This window comes from Pleurodeles waltl, chromosome 2_2 (genome assembly GCF_031143425.1).
Source record: "Pleurodeles waltl isolate 20211129_DDA chromosome 2_2, aPleWal1.hap1.20221129, whole genome shotgun sequence".
Taxonomy (NCBI): domain Eukaryota; kingdom Metazoa; phylum Chordata; class Amphibia; order Caudata; family Salamandridae; genus Pleurodeles; species Pleurodeles waltl.
In genome coordinates, this window is record NC_090439.1 from 27,673,924 (window position 1) to 27,693,193 (window position 19,270).

Here is a 19,270-nt window from a genome sequence, read left to right on the forward strand (position 1 = left end):
AATTCGTAAAAACAGGACACAAAACATCAGGATGACAGGACTTGGATGTTGCAAAATTACAAGACCTTAGGACCTTAAGACCAAGAAGGCATATGTCTTACAAATACTAAGCAGGTTCCAACTCAGCCGTAGCCAGCTGCAAGTGCACTCAACAAGAAATGGGAACAGGTCCCTTTAGTATATGTTTAGTGCAGTGAAACATGTGGGGACCAATACAAGGAAGAAGAAAGAATGGATAAGACCAGACACATGGAAAACTATTGAAGACAGGCAAGCAGAAACAAACCTCATGGAGGCCAAATCCGAGAGACAGCAGAAGTACAGGCAACAGTACAAAGAAGCAAACAGAGCAGTCAAAAGAATGTCAAAAGCAAGCAAGTGGGCATACATGGATAAACTTGCAAGCCAAGAAGAAGAGTCTGCCAGTATAGGACAATGGCGAAAGTCTTCAAGAGAACGAAGAGAGGGGTAAATCTTGCGTAACATACTACACCCCTATTATGACAAACAAGGCCGACAACACAGCAAGAGCACAAAGCACGACTGGTGAGCACTTAAAAGAAGTCTTGGCCCAACCATTACCAACAATTGAAGCGGACAGTCAAGAAGCAGAGACATTCTGGGATGTGAACTCCGCCATACCACAGAAAAAAGAAATCTGCATTGCCATCCAATCTCTCAAACTGAAAGGCTCCTGGCCAGGACAACCTGAATGCATAAATGTTAAAGGCAGACCCTGAGTCCTCAGCCAGGATCCTTCAACCGCTGTTTATATGGATTTAGGAGGGAAAGAAAGTACCAGATGACTGGAACCAAGGCATCATTATTGGGCTTCCAAAGAAGGGTGCATTAACCCCCTGTAACAACGGGTGTAGAATCACCCTTCTGTCAATCACAAGGAAAATTCTAGCAAATCCTTATACTGCATTTCTGATGCTGTTGGCAAGCAGTAAAGAAAAGAACAGGTGGGTTCCTCAAGGGCAGAGGATGTGTCGATAAGATTTTTACTCCATGCAGCCTCATAGAGCAGTGCACAGAGTGGCAGAGGCAACTACAGATTAACTTGATTTTGAGAATGCCTTCGACTATCCACTGTAGCAGCCTCCGACGTATACTGAGAGCCTGTAACATACTGCAGCAGATTGTTCTCTTCATCAAAAGCTTCTATGATAATTTTTCCTGCAAGGCGGAAAATAGTGAGTACAGCCTACAAGTTAAGACCTGCATGAGACTGGATGCATTATGCCACTGTTGCTCTTCAACCTAGTCATAGAATGGGTGGTGTGGCACACAACAGAAGACCAAGCCAAATGCATCAGATGGACATTATTCTCCTCCCTGGAGAATCTTGACTATGTGGTTGACCGAGCCTTGCTTTTTAACACACTAGAATATATAGGAAAATATTTCTGGCCTCCATATCCATGCACAGCAAATGGGCCTGAAGATTAACACAAAATCAGAAGTCATGTCACTCAGAATACCAAACCCTTCAATATTGAATGTGGATGGAGAGGACCTAGCCATGACTGAAGAGTTCCATGCCTAGGCTGCCCTGATGGAGGTGGAGGCTGTGACATCAAGAGCAGACTGAATAAGGCCAAGCATTTCTTCAGTATTGTAAACAATGTGTGGAAGTCATCTTAGTACAGAACCAACACCAAGTTGAGACTTTTCTAGAGCGGTGTTCTATCCACACGTGTATTTTATCAGAATGCTGGTGTGATCCATCTCCAACCAGGAACTACTTTCTATATGCAAGCAAGAGAGCATGGACACCTGTCGGATGTGGAAAAAGATAGAGATGGATAGGGCTTACCATCAGAAGAGAACAAGACTGCATCCAAGAATAGCTTTCCATTGGACCCCAGAACGCAAACTGAAGAGAGAAATGAAAATGAAGACCCTGAACCATAGCTGTGGCACTGTGCAGACACTTGCCTGAAACAGACCACAGTGAAGGTCCTTTGTTGTTGCCCTACATGCCAGTTGGCATAATGAGGAGTATGTAGTAGTATTAGTAATAATACATGTGAGCGAAAAATAATGGTTAATTGCTGTGCTAGCACACAAGGAAAAACCCTTTTCAACAGTAGTGTGAAGATACTACTTTATCACATATGTTAAAGCACTCAAAGTATATGTCTATTTGGAACCAGTTATAGGTGTATATATTATGATTGATGGCATATACATCCACCACCATTGCAGAATTTTTACGAAATGTATTGACAAAGAAAGGTTGTGAATTCTGTTTAAGAAAGTCTTACAAATGGTATGAGTGATGCATGTTTAACAAAAGACACATCATTTTGCACCAAAGAAATATCACAGTTTGCTTTTAAATCTTCTTTATAGCACTCCTGAGGCTTTTTTTTTTTTGTCCCGTCCCCCCCCCCCCCCACCCCCCATCTCCCTCCCTCCTTCTTTTGGTAATGACAGTCAGCACATAGGAGTCTGATGTAATTACTACAAAAGTGAAAGTAAAACAAGCCAATTGGCGTGCCTTCACTGTCGACTCCATCAGTGCTCAGGGCATAGCTCAGCACTGAGTGAGGTGGAGAAGGTATTTTTGGAAAGGGAAGAGTCTCACCTTTTTAATGGTATCTCATTCCAGTGGATCCATGCTTGGGGCTTGCCGCATGAGTGATTCCTCAAGTGGTGATCCACTGACTAGAGACCAGGGATTTTTGGAAGGGTGACTGGCTCCTTGGACAAGGCTTTGGGCTCCCCCAGCCTCTCTTCCCAGGATTTTAGCCTTTCTGACTCCCTGGGGATGGATTGGGATGAAAACTCCCAATCTGCTCGCTGTCCCGGTAGGTGATTTGGAGGGGGGGGGGGGGATATGGAGAAAGCCAACTAGAAACCAGGGAATAATAAACACTAAACATAGGGGTAGTGGCTGCCCACCACTGGCTTGGCCATGCCCCACCCCATTAAGTGAAACATTATTTTTGACCCCTGGGTAGGGGCAAAAAGCCCACTAGACACCAGGGATATAGGTAAAAATAAACATAGTGGTGAAGGCTGCACTCTGGCAGTTGGCCATGTCCGACCAGTGCTTCTGTCTCACCCTGACCCTCCAGGGGCAGACAGGGGTTTTTCCTCTAGTTTGCCCTGGGGAGCACAAAGCCCACAAGACACTAGCAATTTCAAAATGGCTTCAAAACTAACAAAAGAAAGGGGTGGCTTACCCTGTCATCAAGCCATACTCCTGCCCCAGAAGAGGCAATAGTGTTTTTGTACCTCCCTTTGGGTACATAGGAGGTTTGTCCCAATTGGGGTGGTTGCCCCACTCCTGATACCCGGGTGTACAAAGCCCACTAGACACCAGGGGTTTTGTATTTGTGGCAGAAGAAAGGGGTGGGGGTGTTGGTCTCTGGCACTGGCTATATGTCCGCCCCAAAATGGGACAAACCAGTCCCAAATTTGGCAATGGGGATAGCTGCTGGGGCCAGACTCTGCTGCTACCTATCCAAACCTATATCTTTCTGGAAACCAGACACCCGGAGGAGTCCAGGGTGGTGTGCCTTACGTGGAGCCCATGATGTTTTCTTACTCACAATGTTCTGCATACCTCAATTTCTGCCTAAAACCACAAGTTTTCATTGCATATCTGTGATGTATACTTCCGGAATCCGCAAAGATTGAGAAGATTCTTACCACCTAGTGTTCTCTGACTTGTCCTGATAAAAACACTACCCCACTTGTGTGGCTGGACCTAATATCTGTGACAGGTACAGATAAAGCCAAGGTCAATTGGAGATCACGCAGTAACTCTGCACTGGGGAGAAAAGCCTCAGCAGTTAGGGGCTAAACGCTGTTTTATCCTTGTATTTTGTTACAAGAAATCTCACAAGTAATAGTATGTAAGGGTTTTAGTGTTGGTTTCTCCCTTGGACAACCACTGACGATAAACAAATTGAAACGTGCTAATACTTGTTAGGCCCTTTTAGGAGGAGTTGTATATTGTTTTACCAACTGTAGTAGTGTATTTATTACTAATTCTATGACTGTATGCTTGATGCTTGCCTTGTAGAAAAGCTTACGGGTAATACATAGGAAGCAGTTGGTTGCTGGCTTAATTCGTTTATTGGGAAACGTTGTGTCCGATACTTTGTCTGTTGTGTTTATCATAAATAGTTACGAAAAAAAGGCAGCAGGCCTAACTCCTTTATTATGAAAAGCGTATCTTAAAGTAAATAGGCCTTTAAGGGTGTACTGGTATTAGTGTGTTAAGCCTGTAGACATTCTTTCGATACATAAAACCTCACAGGTTACTGTCATAAGCAATGTTTTTTGTGCTGGTTAGTGCCTCTGACAAACGCTGGGGCCAGAAGATTTGCACTATTAAACTACTTGGAGGTTCTCTAACTTTGTACAGATTTCTAGCTATAACACTGTATGCCTAATGATTATACTATATATCATCTTACTACCCCTGAGGAGGTGTTGAAGGTTTTTTTCAGCAAGTAGTACGCTACTCTGGAACCCAAAGTATTAGTGATGGATCAGTATAGGGCAATATAATTTGTTCATTTGAATGGTGGGGATGTGAGTCTGTTACTTTGATTGAAGTGGATAAAGGAGGAAAGAGTCTAGATAGTGTTTTTTGGGAGATCATTGTAGTTAGGTGAGGGCTATAGGAGGGAAGATTTACGAAAGGGTCTTATGGATATTGTAGTAGTAGTAGGAGGTTTGGGGCGAGTCAGAGACTTGAGGTAGGGGATATAGTGAGAGAGGTATAGGATGAGATGTAGAGGAGTGCATTGGAGGGAGTTTAAGGCTTTATTATTTTTTTTTCCTTCCTACAGTCGGAACAAAGTAATACATGTATTGATCCCTAACTATATAGAGTATATATGTAAAAGGAAAATGATAAAGATATAAGATTGCATTGTATATAGTTCCATTTGTGCTAGTATGGATAGATAGAAATTGAGACTTTTTATATTTATTTTATTTTTATTTTCCTCAATATTTCAACGTTGAAGCACTTACAGATACAATTATGATCATATTTACATATTTTGATAAACTAAGCAGAGACCCATAAGCATCTAATCAAGTAACTTAAATAAACCAATGCTGCGATCCATATACATGTTAAGCATACAATAGTGTGTGTGTGTGTGTGTATTTTTGTAGACAGAAATGTGCATACATTGTGTATCTAAATCCATACATATAATATACATATTTGCATGCACAGGCGTATGCTGTACTTTTGTGTTTGAGTGTGGTGGTCATGCAGGAAAGAGCCAACTCTTGAGCAATCTTCTGTTATGTTTGGTGGTAATGAATTGCATAGTTTGGCTGCTTGAACAGAGAAAGATGTACCTCCCATGGTTTTTATGCCAGATGCCATAGACCTAATCTGTTTATTACGATAAGTTACAAGAGAGGCAGGAGGCCTGATTTTTGTTTTTTTTATTTTTTTACCCTAATTTTTTGCTTGTAGTAGTTTGCAATCTGCTCTTGAATTTGCATGGTGGTTTTCTCTGCCCTGTTGTCCACTTAAGAGTTGCAATATTCCCCAATGTGTGATATTTTTTTTTTTTTTTTTTTTTAACCCTTTGTCTTGTTTCATCCTAACTGTGGCCCTCTTAAAGAGTTACTTGATGCCTTTCACCCATATTCTGTGCAGGATGACAGTGGCTAGTGGGTAGAATGACCCTTTTTTCACCTGGTCAAGAAGGGGTACTAATCAGGCCTTCTCTGTCCAGTCCTTGATACTGCCACGTTTTGAAGCATAATGTTGCCCATTTTGGACATGTACAACAATGATACACTATGCACAATACCATTCCAATACGGCTGCTAAAGGCTATCTTTACTGAGTTGCCATTTTGGAATGGTATTCTACAAAGTGTACTGGAATGGTATTTTGCATAGTGAACTGGTATACCATTCCAAAATGGCCAGTGTGTTGCTTCTAAAAAGGGCAGCAAAGTTGGAACTTTAATCAACATGTACTATCCCAGTCCTGCTACTGTTTGTGTGTGTGTGTGTGTGGGTGTGTGTGTGTGTATGTATGTATATATATATATATATATATATATATATATATATATCTCACACGAAATACGGCCTGCACATCCTCCTCTCCATCAAAATTTGTTTTAGGCAAGAAACATTTGCCGACGTGTCCTGGGAATCCAAGCTCCCTTGTTCATGGGCATTGTTTGTCCATATTTCCATTTCCATTTATCACCATAAAACATTTCAACAGCATAAATGACAGTCATTAACCATTTGTATTTTTTATTTTTTTATTTTATCGCAAGCATGTGTCCTCCCCGTTTAGGCAGCAACTTCTTTTTTTCCATCAGTTTATCTTACATATGCTTGTTAAACTCGTGTGTGTGTGTGTGTTTTATTGTAAATGGGTAAGTGGTTGAATGCAAGAGTGAGTAAGTGGATGAATGAGCACAAGGATGAGTAACAGAGTGCAGCTATAATGATTTACTAAGCACCTAAATTTACCGGTGACTGAAGAGGCATCTTCAATTATAAGCCAGGCATTTTGGCATAGCAGTGCCTGTTTGTTTTTGACTCCTGTGCAGTGTACTGTCAATTGCTAAGAATGATCAAATTTCAGAGCTGCCTCTTTTGTAAAATCTAAAACCTTAGCTACTAAAGTCCATATTCAAGTTTCACATTTTTAATAATATTTTAACATGATATTTTTTGTTTTTTGTTTTTAATAGGACGACCGAGCAAAACTTCAGAAACCTGTGGTAGGTGGTGGACTTAATATTTTGTTTTTAAAGGGACATATTGTTGGTTTTAAATTGCTAAATCCAAAGAGTCTTGTCAAATATTTTGATTGCCTTTTTATGCAAACCAATGGTTTGTGTCCTTTGTTGTAGATGGATGTGAAACCTTTAGACTTACATTGCTGACTTTTTTCCTCCCAATGATCAAAAGGAAAAAGATGAATGTATTCAATACTGATAAAGCTCAGTCATGTTTTGAATCCTTTGAGGCACGATTTGACTAATGAAGCACTGTGCCCACTTTCATTTACTGCTTTCCATTTATTATAGGGGTTCATCTACCAATACAGGAGTCGGATACTCCTGTTTTTTGTTAGGGGTTCACCTTCCACCCATCCATAGAACGTTGCAGTTCTTCTGTGTTCTTAATGGGGAAGCCCTCATGCAAGCTGAAAAATGTGTTAAAAAAACCTGTGTAATATTTGGGAAGTTATGTTTTGTCACGTTGTGGTCCACAATTGTAGCACCACTCCCTGGATTATTTTTAGGGTGTCTCTTGACTACCTCTGTCATTCCAATGAGTATGACTATTATGAAGGTTCCCATTCCTCTTTGCCTTTTCCCAAAGAGAAGTCATCTGGATCTGACTTGGGCTGTGGTTACATTTTGAGCTCTGGGCATGCTGTGGGTTTCTCTGTTCACCAATTTTTAAACTGCTTTCGACCAACATCTGCCATGCTACTGGCAGATTGTGCACCATACAAGTATCAAGTAACAGTGACACCTTATTCACAATATCCTAAATCACGTTATATCTAATAGTAACAATGTGCACTATGTTCAACACTTATAATTTTGACAATCTGGCTTCCCCAGGTAGGCAAGAGAAGCCCTATAGACATTTAACATGTAGGAGGACAGAGCGAAGCAATGCAATGGTCTTGCAGGTGCATTGGCTTTCTTGCAGGGCAAAGTCTGGGTTAAATGCGGCCAATTTGCGTGACTCCATGTCAGGTAGACTTCAAATGCATATGGTCAGAGTTCCTGGTGAGTACCTCAAATATACAAGATCAGAGTTCTCCGTCAATGTCAAACAACTGGCAGTGAGATCATGTCTGGCAGAATATTTTCTAAACTGGTCGGTCATACCCCCCCCCCCCCCCCCCCACCCCCCCCCCCCCCCATACATGGTCCTTCGCTGCAGGGCACAGCACTCGTTTTGGCCTTTCAGGTCATGGGTGTAGCAGGTGAATTTGCAGGCTTTAGGTCTACTGTTGCTACCATGATATCTTTGCATTTGAGTAGGAGGCTTTCAGCATCCACTTGTTGGTTGTGACAAAGTAACATTATGCAGTAGATGCATAAGTGGTGCACCGGTTTCGGGTGCAAGAAGAGCACCTCGAGCAAGCAGTGCTGCAAAAGAGTTCACAGAAATGGTGTCTTGTGCTTTTTTCCACGTTAGTAGTGACAGTTGAAGGTGAGAGCTTTTATTCTCTGCAGTGGTTATCTACGGTCGGACTGGGCCCCACTGCAGATCTCCCTCCAGTCTCAGCTGCAATACATATTTTGGGCAGTGCCCCTTAGTCGGCACAAGAGTAGCTGGACATTCTTTCTTTGAGCTTGTAAAGCAGTCTTCTCTGAAGGTCCCACTTGTGCCACTTGAGTTGAGTTGAGGATGCACAAAGCCAGATGACTCTGAACCTAGGCCTGGTACCAAAACATCAGGTTCATGTGCTGAAAGTCCCAGACTTGATGCAGTGGAGGAAAAGGCCTGAAGAAAAGTATGTCCATAATTGCTCCAATGAGTGGTGTTCTCAAGTGAGACTCATTAATTGCAAAACCCAGTGATATCGTGAGTTTGGTTACTGCCCAAAGCTGGTCTTTGAGTCTGAAGAAAAAAAAGGAGGGACTGGGAGATTAACTGGTCCAGGATTATACGACGGAGCACAGACTTTAAAAACAACTACTGCCTTAACAATGAGGTCGGAACACCGACCTCGTTCTTACTACTAATGATTTTACCACGAATGCTTTAACAACGATATTTCGTTGTAAAGGCATTCCTGATAAAACCATCACTAATAGGCACCATTCACCCTACATCCCTCACCCCAACCCCAAAACCTAAAACCCCCTGACCCCCCCCCACCCTCTCCCCAAAACGCCCCACCAACCCCACCCTAAAACCCCCTGACTCCCACCCACTCCCCAAAACGCCCCACCCCAACCCACCCCAAAACCTAAAACCCCCTGACCCCCCACCCCCTCCCCAAAACGCCCCAACCCACCCCAAAACCTAAAACTCCCTAACCCCCTCCCCAAAACCAAAAACGCCCCACCCCAAAACCTAAAAACCCCCAGCCCTTCCCCAAAACCAAAAACCCCCCACCCCAAAACCTAAAACCCCCTCCCCAAAACCCAAAACGCCCCACCAACCCCACCCTAAAACCCCCTGACCCCCCACCCCCTCCCCAAAACCAAAAACGCCCCACCCCAAAACCTAAAACCCCCTGACCCCCCACCCCCTCCCCAAAACGCCCCACCCCAAAACCTAAAACTCCCTAACCCCCTCCCCAAAACCAAAAACGCCCCACCCCAAAACCTAAAACCCCCCTAACCCCCCAGCCCCTCCCCAAAACCAAAAACCCCCCAGCCCCACCCCAAAACCTAAAACCCCCACCCCCTCCCCAAAACCAAAAATGCCCCATCCCCCCCAACCCCAAATCCTAAAACCCCCCACCCCCTCCCCAAAACCTAAACCAACCACTTACCTTAGTCAACCCCTTGCCACCTGCGTTGTCCTCCTTCACCAACTCCCTTCTTTGTACCTTAACCACGCATGTTCGTTGTTCAGAACATAAGTAGTTAAGGCACAAAATAACGGAGTCGTGGTTAAAAAAAAAAAAGCGTTGTTGCGCTTTCGTTAACCACGACTTTCGTAAAAAAAAAAAAAGTCGTAAATAAGGATGTTTCCCCTGGTCCAGTGCACGTTCTCCCAATGTACACTGTGAATGTCAATAGATGCACTGTTCCAAACAACGGGGGAAAGTTCAACCTCTCTCTTAGGCACACATACTCCGAAGCAATGGCCCTCATGCATCATCGGGCTCTGCCCCTGCCAGACTGGCACTGCAATGTCTGACGGGGTCCTACGTGGGAGCAACAAGCCATTAAGTGTCTCTTTTCAACCCAGAACCAAAATGTTAAGGTTACTGAGAAAACAGCTGGAGAGAAAGCATTAAAATTGGCTCGGGTACCTCCTCAATGTGAGAAACTATTTGATAGAAAAGCAAGGACCCAGTCAAGGTTAAAAACGCAGTGATCCCACACTCTTAACGTTTAAAAGGTAAAGCACAATGACTTCAGCCTTAGCAATAAGTCAACATGTTTTGCGCCTAAAACTTGTCCACTAGGATCTCACGGCGCTTCATCAGGACTAAAAAGATAATCCTTCTCCAGAGTATCACGTATATGAATACAATTCAAAAAGGAGATGCAAAGGCAATCTTTACTCACTGCAGTTCTGTGTATACTAGCACAAAACTCGTAGTAACCTACAAAAATACAGAACACGTATGTGTACCAAGGAAATTATCAATCACTTGGAAAACAATAAAGCATGACGTAAATATTGTTGGAAGTGCAATACTACAGCAACATTCAAGAGATTGTGAATAGCATAATCAGTTATTTGCTTACCCACCATAGTCAGAAGAAGAAATATCTCTGACGGGACTTATGGTAAAAACCAATCAGGATATCTATAATAGTGTATTGAAAGAAAAAGAAACTTGCCAAATGATTCAAACAAAACAACTTTCAAAAAAATGTAAATCAAAATTAATATAAGTGCGTGTCTTATAATAACCCAATGGTAAAGATTATTATCAAGGGTAACCAGCCCGTGAACATAATGCAGAAGTTGCATGGACTGCACCTACTCTGATATGATAAGAGTGTATAGCCATAGAGATCAAAAGCTGATGAAAAGGATCCAAATCAGGGCAAACTAACAATAATAATAGCCTGGAGCTGGCAAAGCACGATCATCATTTTCAGGGATCCATCAAAATATACCCCAAGAAAAGGGAATGAAATACCTTGCTCGTGTGCCGTCATAATCAACTGCTACACTGCGTTTCCCGTCCGCGTTCTCAAAGTGCGACAAAACAGACACTGGCGGGACGCGGTAGAAGAAGGGGAGGTTTAACAGCTCAACAGTCAATCAGAGTGGCCGGCCAGGACTTCTTGGTTCCTCCCTCCGATATGTTGTCATTTACAAAGAAAAAGAAAAGGAAACAGAAAAAGGACACGAAACTTTGTGTCCGGTGTTCCGACCACAAACGGAACACTAAACCGGTAGAAATAAACACTGAACAAAATAAAGTGCTTTTTTAAATAAAAAAAAATAAAAAAAAGGAAGGACTTCTTCTATCACCACAACAGAACTTATTGGCAGAAGAAAAAAAGGACAATCTTATTGGGAATGGTGGTCCCTGATACCAATATGAATAAAAAAACGGGTTATTGATGGAAAGTATTCCAAAAGCCCAAACAAAGGGAAAAAGGAGAGGGGAAATGACAAACTGTCATGCAATATTTTGTTTATGAAAGTTATATATAACTCCATGTGGTAACTAACGAATTAAGGTCAGTGTGGTTAAGAACCACAACAGGGGAAACATTAAAACAAAAATACAAATAAAATAAAAATAGAGGCACAGGACTATAGTTGAACTCGCTATTGGTCCCAAAGAAGAAATTATCTTCAAAAATATCAAACACAAACACAAAAGTGTGTTGAAGAAAAAATCTAAACTAAATGAGCCAAAAAAAAGGGTGTTTCAAATTGAATTAATTACTCAGATATCCTTCTGATCGTAAACATTTTTTTTTAATAACTCCTTAAAATGTCACTCTGATAGCAAGGAAAAGTATTGATCCCTTGGTACACCATGAGAAAACAGTACTGTGGAGACACCTCTAATGGGCTGAGATATTCATCCAGGGCATATCATCATTCAGTCCCTGGATGGGAGTGCCCAATTTGAAAACCCAACCCTGTTCTACTTCAAATAATGACGTGGATGGGGATTTCACAGTCTGTAGTACGATCCACCACATGTCATCTGGGGTGTGATGTGCCTCTTGATAGTGGATGCTCAATTTAGTGGTACTCTGTCCACATCTGATGTTACTGCGGTGTTCATTAATTCTGATCTTTACTGCTCTCGATGTCCTACCTATATAACGTAATCCGCATGGACAGCTAATCATATATATATGCAGTTGTGAGAGTTACAATTAGTGTTGCTCAATAAGTGCCATCGACCAATGGGTTCAAGAAAAATAGTACTCAGGCATCTGGTTACGGGGCATACGTTGCAATTGCCACATGGAAAATGATCTGTTTCCGGGGCAAGGCCCCATAGAGTATTCTGATCTGTAGTGTTTGTGGACTTCAAAGGTCTGGTGTTGACAATCATATCTTTGACGTTAGAAGATCTTTTAAAAGCAAATAGAGGTTTGGGAATTACTGCGCCTCTGCTTGTAAGAATAGACCATCGTTTATTAACAATTTTCGTAAGGATATTGGATACAGGAGTAAAATTAGTAACACAGGTTAGTAGAGGTGAGGATTCTTTAGATACGGTGCTCAATAAGGATTCCTGATTATTGTTACAAGCTTGTTTGCGTGCAGAGTTGATGATTTTTAAAGGGTAGTGTCTGTCGCAAAGTTTATTGGTTAAGTCATTAGCTTGGGTTTCAAAGGAAGAGACATCACTACAGTTACGGCACAATCGTAGGAACTGTCCGTATGGTAAATTGTCTCGAAGTGCTTTTGGATGATGACTCTCATAGAGTAAGAGACTATTGCGATCAGTCGTTTTGTGGTGTGTACAGGTGTGAAGTTTACCCTGATTGATGGTGATCACAAGGTCCAAAAAAGTGACTCTTGTTGTGGAAACAGTTGAGGTAAACTTCAAGAACGGATCAAGAGTATTGATCCAACTGGTAAAGGAGTCAACCAATTGAACCACTCCCTGCCAAATGACAAGTATGTCGTCAATGTATCGTCGCCAAAGTTTGATATTTTCAAAGAAGGGATCGGTCATGTTCAAAATGAAACATTGCTCAAAATGGTATACGTACAAACAAGCCAGACTAGGAGCAAAAGTGCTCCCCATTGAGGTCCCTCAGATCTGGTGATATAACAGATCTTCAAATTGAAAACAATTGTTAGTTAAAGCCAATGTGGCACATTGCATGATGAAATGTACATGAGTGCCTGTGCACGATGGTTTATTGAGTAAAGCTGTCTCGATTACCCTAAGTGTAGCTTCTTGAGGAATATTAGTATAGAGCGATTCAAAATCAAAGGTAATCCAGGCTTGTACTGTATCAATATCCTTGATAGACTGAACTAGATTAAGAACATCTTTTGTGGCTTTTAAGAAGGTGGAAGATTCCTTGACAATAGGTTGCAAAAAGTGGTCACAGAAGGTGGAAAGAGGCTCCAACACTGATCCTATACATGAAACTATAGGTCGTCCTGGTGGCGGTGTAGTGCCCTTATGAATTTTAGGAAAGGCAGTAAAAATAAGGAATGTGTGGATTCATGGCATCCAAAAATTCTGCCTCTTTTTGAGATATCAAAGTGTTGGATACTGCCTCATGAATTAGTGAATGGATCTGTACTTGTAGTCTGTTTGTAGGATCATCTTGAATTGGCCGATAGTATGTGGAATCACTCAAGAGGCAGAGACATTCGGCTCTGTATATTTCAGAATCTAAAATTACAATAGCCCCTCCTTTATCAGCTGGTTTAATAACAATGCTCTGGTCTTGTCTCAATGATGGTAGAGCTAATCTCTCTCTTTTGTAGTAATGTTAGTAAAGACATGTCTGGGACGTAGGTGTTGAACGTCTGTCATGATGCCTTCTCAAATGCAAGTACTTCACTGGGCATTGATGTTGAAGGAGATGTGAAAGATGATGTTTTTCTCAATCCTGTATCATTTGGTTGTAACTCATTTGGGTTGTCTTTAAAGAAAAAGTGCAATCGAATCTTTCTCAAGAAATGAGACAGTTCACAATTAACTCGAAAAAATCATCTCTTGGAGTGGGGACAAAACCCAAGCCTTTATTCAGAACCGAATTCTCATCTGGAGTGAGTTGTCTAGATGAAAGATTGACGACTAGGTTCTCACTGGGGGTTCTTGCCTGGTCTCAGAGTAACCATTTGTGGTTCCTGCTGTTCCTAATGCACATGTCTTCCTCTGCCTAAAAAAGGTCCATGTGGTACCATAGGACGTGGCTGGAAGAAAGAGTAGGGGGTTTGCCAGGTGGGTGGATTTTGTATCGGAAATTGTGGGACATTGTAATATGGATGAGGCATCCCCTCATCTGTGCTCCAACCATCTGAGGAGGAGCTGGTGCTGTATTTCCGTTTTTTCTTGATGGATGACACAGATTCATCTGAAGATCTAGATGTATTGTCAGCCTCAAAGTCTTCTCTAATATATGGATACACTTTTTCTTTGCTGAACTTAGTGATATCCTTTTGTAGTTTAGAGATTTTCTGTTGGGTCAGATATTCCTTTGACTCGTTGAGTTCATTATTAATTTCAGTTAGACGACTCTTAAAAGATGCCAAAGACAAGGTGGTTTTCAATGTGGATTCGGCTAAATTAATCTGAACCGTAATTGACTCAGCTATTGTTTTTGAAGTATTGATGATCAGAACCAACCAGTCTCTAGTACATTTCCAGGTTATGTGAGCCCAATCAGTCCTAAAGAGTAGATCTTGTAAGAAAATATGTGGCACATTAGTCACTATCAAACCATTGGGGGCTATGTTCGCCCTAAGGTACTCAGTCATAATTGTACCGTGGAGTATCGTCTTAATCAAATCACATTTGAGTGTGGATAACTTGTCCCAATCTTCCTTCAGGCTGCCAGAAGGACCGGATCCATCTGAGCCAAGGATGGAGGGAGTTTGTAGTATTGCAGAAACCATGTTGTCATCAAAACTTGAACCTTGGAAATTATCCATCATTGGTAATTATGAAGAAATGATCTATAGCAAAGTACTGCAGATGAGCCGCTGCTCTAAATCATGAAGGAAAAAAAGGAGGGACTGGGAGATTAACTGGTCCAGTGCACGTTCTCCCAATGTACACTGTGAATGTCAATAGATGCACTGGGGGAAAGTTCAGTGATTGATAATTTCCTTGGTACACATACGTGTTCTGTATTTTTGTTTTTTATTTTTACAGGTTACTACGAGTTTTGTGCTAGTATACACAGAACTGCAGTGAGTAAAGATTGCCTTTGCTTCTCCTTTTTGATCTTTAAACACAAGCCAAAGACTGTATAGCTTTCTCCACCGCATTCTCCTTAGTTTCCCTCGTCTTCAACACCTCATACCCCAATACCACCAACTTCACCCACACATTCTCATGTTTCTTCACATGGGGATTATGTGGACGATAACATTTACAACATGGATCCATGGGATATGAATGGCTCTGACCCGATCCCATCCAATGATCCTGATTTGTATCCCACAAGACCGTCTCCACCTGAGGATACCACAGCCTGTGATCAGGTCATTTCCAGAGCAGCCACGTATCATAATGTACAGATGCACTCTGAGCAGATAGAAGAGGATTTTCCATTTATCACTCTTTCCTCCACTCTCAAACAATATCACTGTTTGCCAATGTTACTGGGTATGTAAAAAATGCAGCTGACATTTTCAAATAACCAGTAAAGGTCAGGGTATAGACAAAAAATATAAAGCGGCACCAACGGATCCAGTCTTTATTTCACAGTAATCGCCACCGGATTCCATCGTGGTCAGTGCAGCTAGGAAATGGGCAAAAAGCTAGTCCACAGGGGATGCTCCTCTCCCTGATAAAGAAAGGCACAAATTAGATGCAGTAGGCAAAAGAGTAGCAACTCAGGCTGCAAGTCAGTGGAGAATTGCTAACTCCCAAGCTCTTTTAGCCAGGTATTATAGGGCACATTGGGATGAGATGCAAGAGTTCCTTCAATACCTCCCAAAGGAACACCAAAAAAGAGCACAGCAAGTAGTGGAAGAAGGACAAGCCATTGCTAATAATCAGATCCGATCAGCACTAGACGTGGCTGTTACGGCAGCTAGGTGAATTAATACTAGCATTCTGATTTAGAAGGCATGCTTGTTTGAGGTTCTCTGGCTTTAAGCCTGAAATACAACAAGCGGGCCTTACCATGTCTTTTAATAAACAGCAACTTTTTTGGACCTGAGGTGGATCCAACTATTGACAAATTGAAAAAAAGGACTCTAACAGCAAAAGCCATGGGAACTCTTCGCACAACACCTTTTTGGGGCTCATTTCATAAACCTCAATTTAGAGGAGGTTAAGCCACAAACTTCAGAGGCCTTTACGTCCCAACAAAAACCGGGTCAGCAATATTATCCCAGGGGATCTTTCAGGGGCTCTTATACAGGACACACTTTCAGATCTAGAGGCAAGTCCGCTGCAGCAAGAGGTGCCCCACCTCATCAAAGCAGTGACTTTCCCTGCATCCCCACACAGCATACATCTCCTGTGGAGGAAGACTGCAATATTACCATCCTCACTGCCAACAAATTACAGCAGATCAATGGGTACTGTCAATTATCCGCAATGGTTATTGCTTAGAACTTACCTCAACTCCACCAAACATTCCTCCCTGTGCACAGAGGCTTTCTCTCAAACACATTGCTCTGTTTCAACAAGAGGTAGAATTTCTGCTACTCAAAGGTGCAATAGAGATGGTTCCTATCTGTCACCAAGGGACAGGGGTATATTCTCTGTACTTCCTCATACCAAAAAAGGATGGCACTCTCAGACCAATTCTCAATCTCAGACCTCTAAATCAGTATATCCTGTCAGAGCATTTCCACATGGTCACTCTACAGGATGTCATTCCCTTGTTCCAAAAACAAGACTACATGACAACATTAGATCTAAAGGATGCCTACTTCCACATTACTATACATCCATCACACCGCAGGTACGTAAGGTTTGTGATACAGGGCAAGCACTATCAATTCAAAGTACTACCCTTTGGCGTAACAGTAGCACCCTGGGTATTCACAAAATGCCTAGCAATAGTTGTGGCATACCTCAGAAGACAATTCATAAATGTATTCATGTATCTGGAGGACTGGCTAATAAAAGCCAGCACCATTTAAAACTGTCAACAGCGCACACAATACATACCCTACACAAACTAGGGTTCACAATCAATGACCAAAAATGTCAGCTTCAGCTAGCACAAATTCAACCATATCTAGGAACAATTCTGAACACTCAGTAAGCATCAGCCTACCCATATCCACAACGAATCCAAACGTTTCACACACTCATATTCCAATTACAAGTCAATCAAACCTACACAGTAAGGTTTGTCATGAGACTATTGGGAATGATGACATCCTGCATAGCAATAGTACCTAATGCACGTCTAAACATGAGACCACTGCAACAGTATCTCTTGCAACAATGGTCTCAGGCACAGGGTCAACTACAGGATCTAGTGTTGTTGGACCACCAAACTTAGAAATCTCTGCAATGGTGGAATCGAAGCAACTTATCAAAAGGGTGGCCATTTCAAGACCCTGTGCCACAGACCAAAATCACCATAGATGCATCAGTGACAGGTTGGGGAGCCCATCTCAACAATCTTACAATACAGGGGGAATCGGACGCAATACAGCAAACTTACCACATAAACCACTTGGAATTGCTGGTAGTGTTCTTAGCAATCAAAGCATTCCAGCCACAGATCATACACAACACAGTCTTAATAAGAACAGACAACATGAAAACAATGTATTATCTTCAAAAACAGGGGGGACACACACTCATCCCAATTGTCCCTTCTAGCACAAACAAGTTGGAACTGGGCAATTCACAATCACATTCACCTGCTAGCGGAATACATCCCAGGCATACACAACCAACTAGCGGACCTCTTAAGCAGGGGACAGCAACAAATACACGAATGGGATATTCACCCACAAGTAATTCAATATTACTTACACATGTGGGGAACACCAAACGTAGACATTTTCGCAACAAGCAAACGCTAAATGCCAAACCTTTGCATCTAGATACCACACCATCAATCCCCTGACAAGCTCTATGAATCAATTGTTCAGGGATATTTGCTTGTGCTTCCCCCCACCACTCCCGTTAATTCAGTTTCTGGTCAACCAGAACCATCACACTTCCCTCACTATGGTGTACTCATAGCTCCCACATGGGGACGTCAACACTGGTACACAACACTATGGGATCTGTCGTTAGTAACACATCACTAGCTCCCAAACAGATCCGACCTATTGACTCAAAACAAGGGTCAGATCAGGCATCCCAAACCCAGTATAATCAGCCTGACAATTTGGCTCCTGAGGTCATACAATTTGGATACCTACAGCATCCATTGGAATGTATGGACATTTTAAAACAAGCACGATAACCTACAACCAGGCAGTGCTACACAAATAAATGGAAACGTTTTGTATGTTACTGCCAACCTAAAAATATTGATCCAACTAAAGCATCAGTGCAGATTATTGTATGTTATTTGCTTCATTTACAGAACCAAATCTTAACATATTCATCTATTAAAACGCATTTAACAGCAATATCAGCTACCTTCAAAACAGACAACCTACCTCTCTGTTTAGAATTCCTGTCATAAGCTTTTATGGAAGGCCTTAAAAGACTTATTCCACCTACAGCGCCACCAGCTCCTGCATGGAATCTTAACATTGTTCTCACAAGACTTATGGTTCCACCAATTGAACCCATGAACTCTTGTGCTCTTTAGTTTCTCTCGTGGAAGGTTGCTTTCCTGATAGCAATTACTTCCTTAAGAAGAGTAAGTTAAATCCAAGCATTCACTTTAGAAGAACCCTTCTTCCAAGTACACAAAATAGTAGTTGCGACAAATCGAACATTTTTACCCAAAGTGGTTTCACCATTTCACATAAATCAGTCAATTGAATTGCCACAGCCAGATTCAGTTGCTGAAAGAGCTCTCCACACTCTTGATCTCAGAAGAGCTCTTATGTATTATATAGATAGAACAAAAGACTTTAGAAAATCTAAACAACTTGTTGTGGCTTTCCAACAGCCTCATAAGGGTAATCATATTTCCAAACAAGGATTAGGAAGATGGATAGTTAAGTGTATTCAAACTTGCTATCTTAAACATAAAAGGCAACTATTAGTAACTCCTAAAGCACATTCTACTAGAAAGAAAGGAGCGTCGGTGGCATTCTTAGAAAATATGCCAATGGCAGACATATGCAAAGCAGCCACATTGTCCCCACCACACACATTTACTAAACACTACTGTGCGGATGTGTTCTCTCGACAACAAGCAAATGTTGGTCAAGCAGTGCTTAAAACACTATTGCATACTACTCCAACTCCTACAGGCTAGCCTCCACTTACTTAGGAGAGGGGCTGCTTTTCAGTCTATGCACAGCCTGTGTATCTGCAGCT

At 41.9% G+C, this 19,270-nt stretch overlaps 1 protein-coding gene across 1 annotated transcript in view; it reads left to right on the forward strand.

Moving 5' to 3' along the window:
• CYB5A (cytochrome b5 type A) overlaps nucleotides 1–19,270 on the forward strand; it is a 148,577-nt gene that overhangs the window by 109,751 nt on the left and 19,556 nt on the right. The window contains exon 3 of the mRNA XM_069219438.1: nucleotides 6,711–6,740. Within this exon, the coding sequence (XP_069075539.1) occupies nucleotides 6,711–6,740 (30 nt within the window). The remainder of the gene's footprint in view (nucleotides 1–6,710; nucleotides 6,741–19,270) is intronic.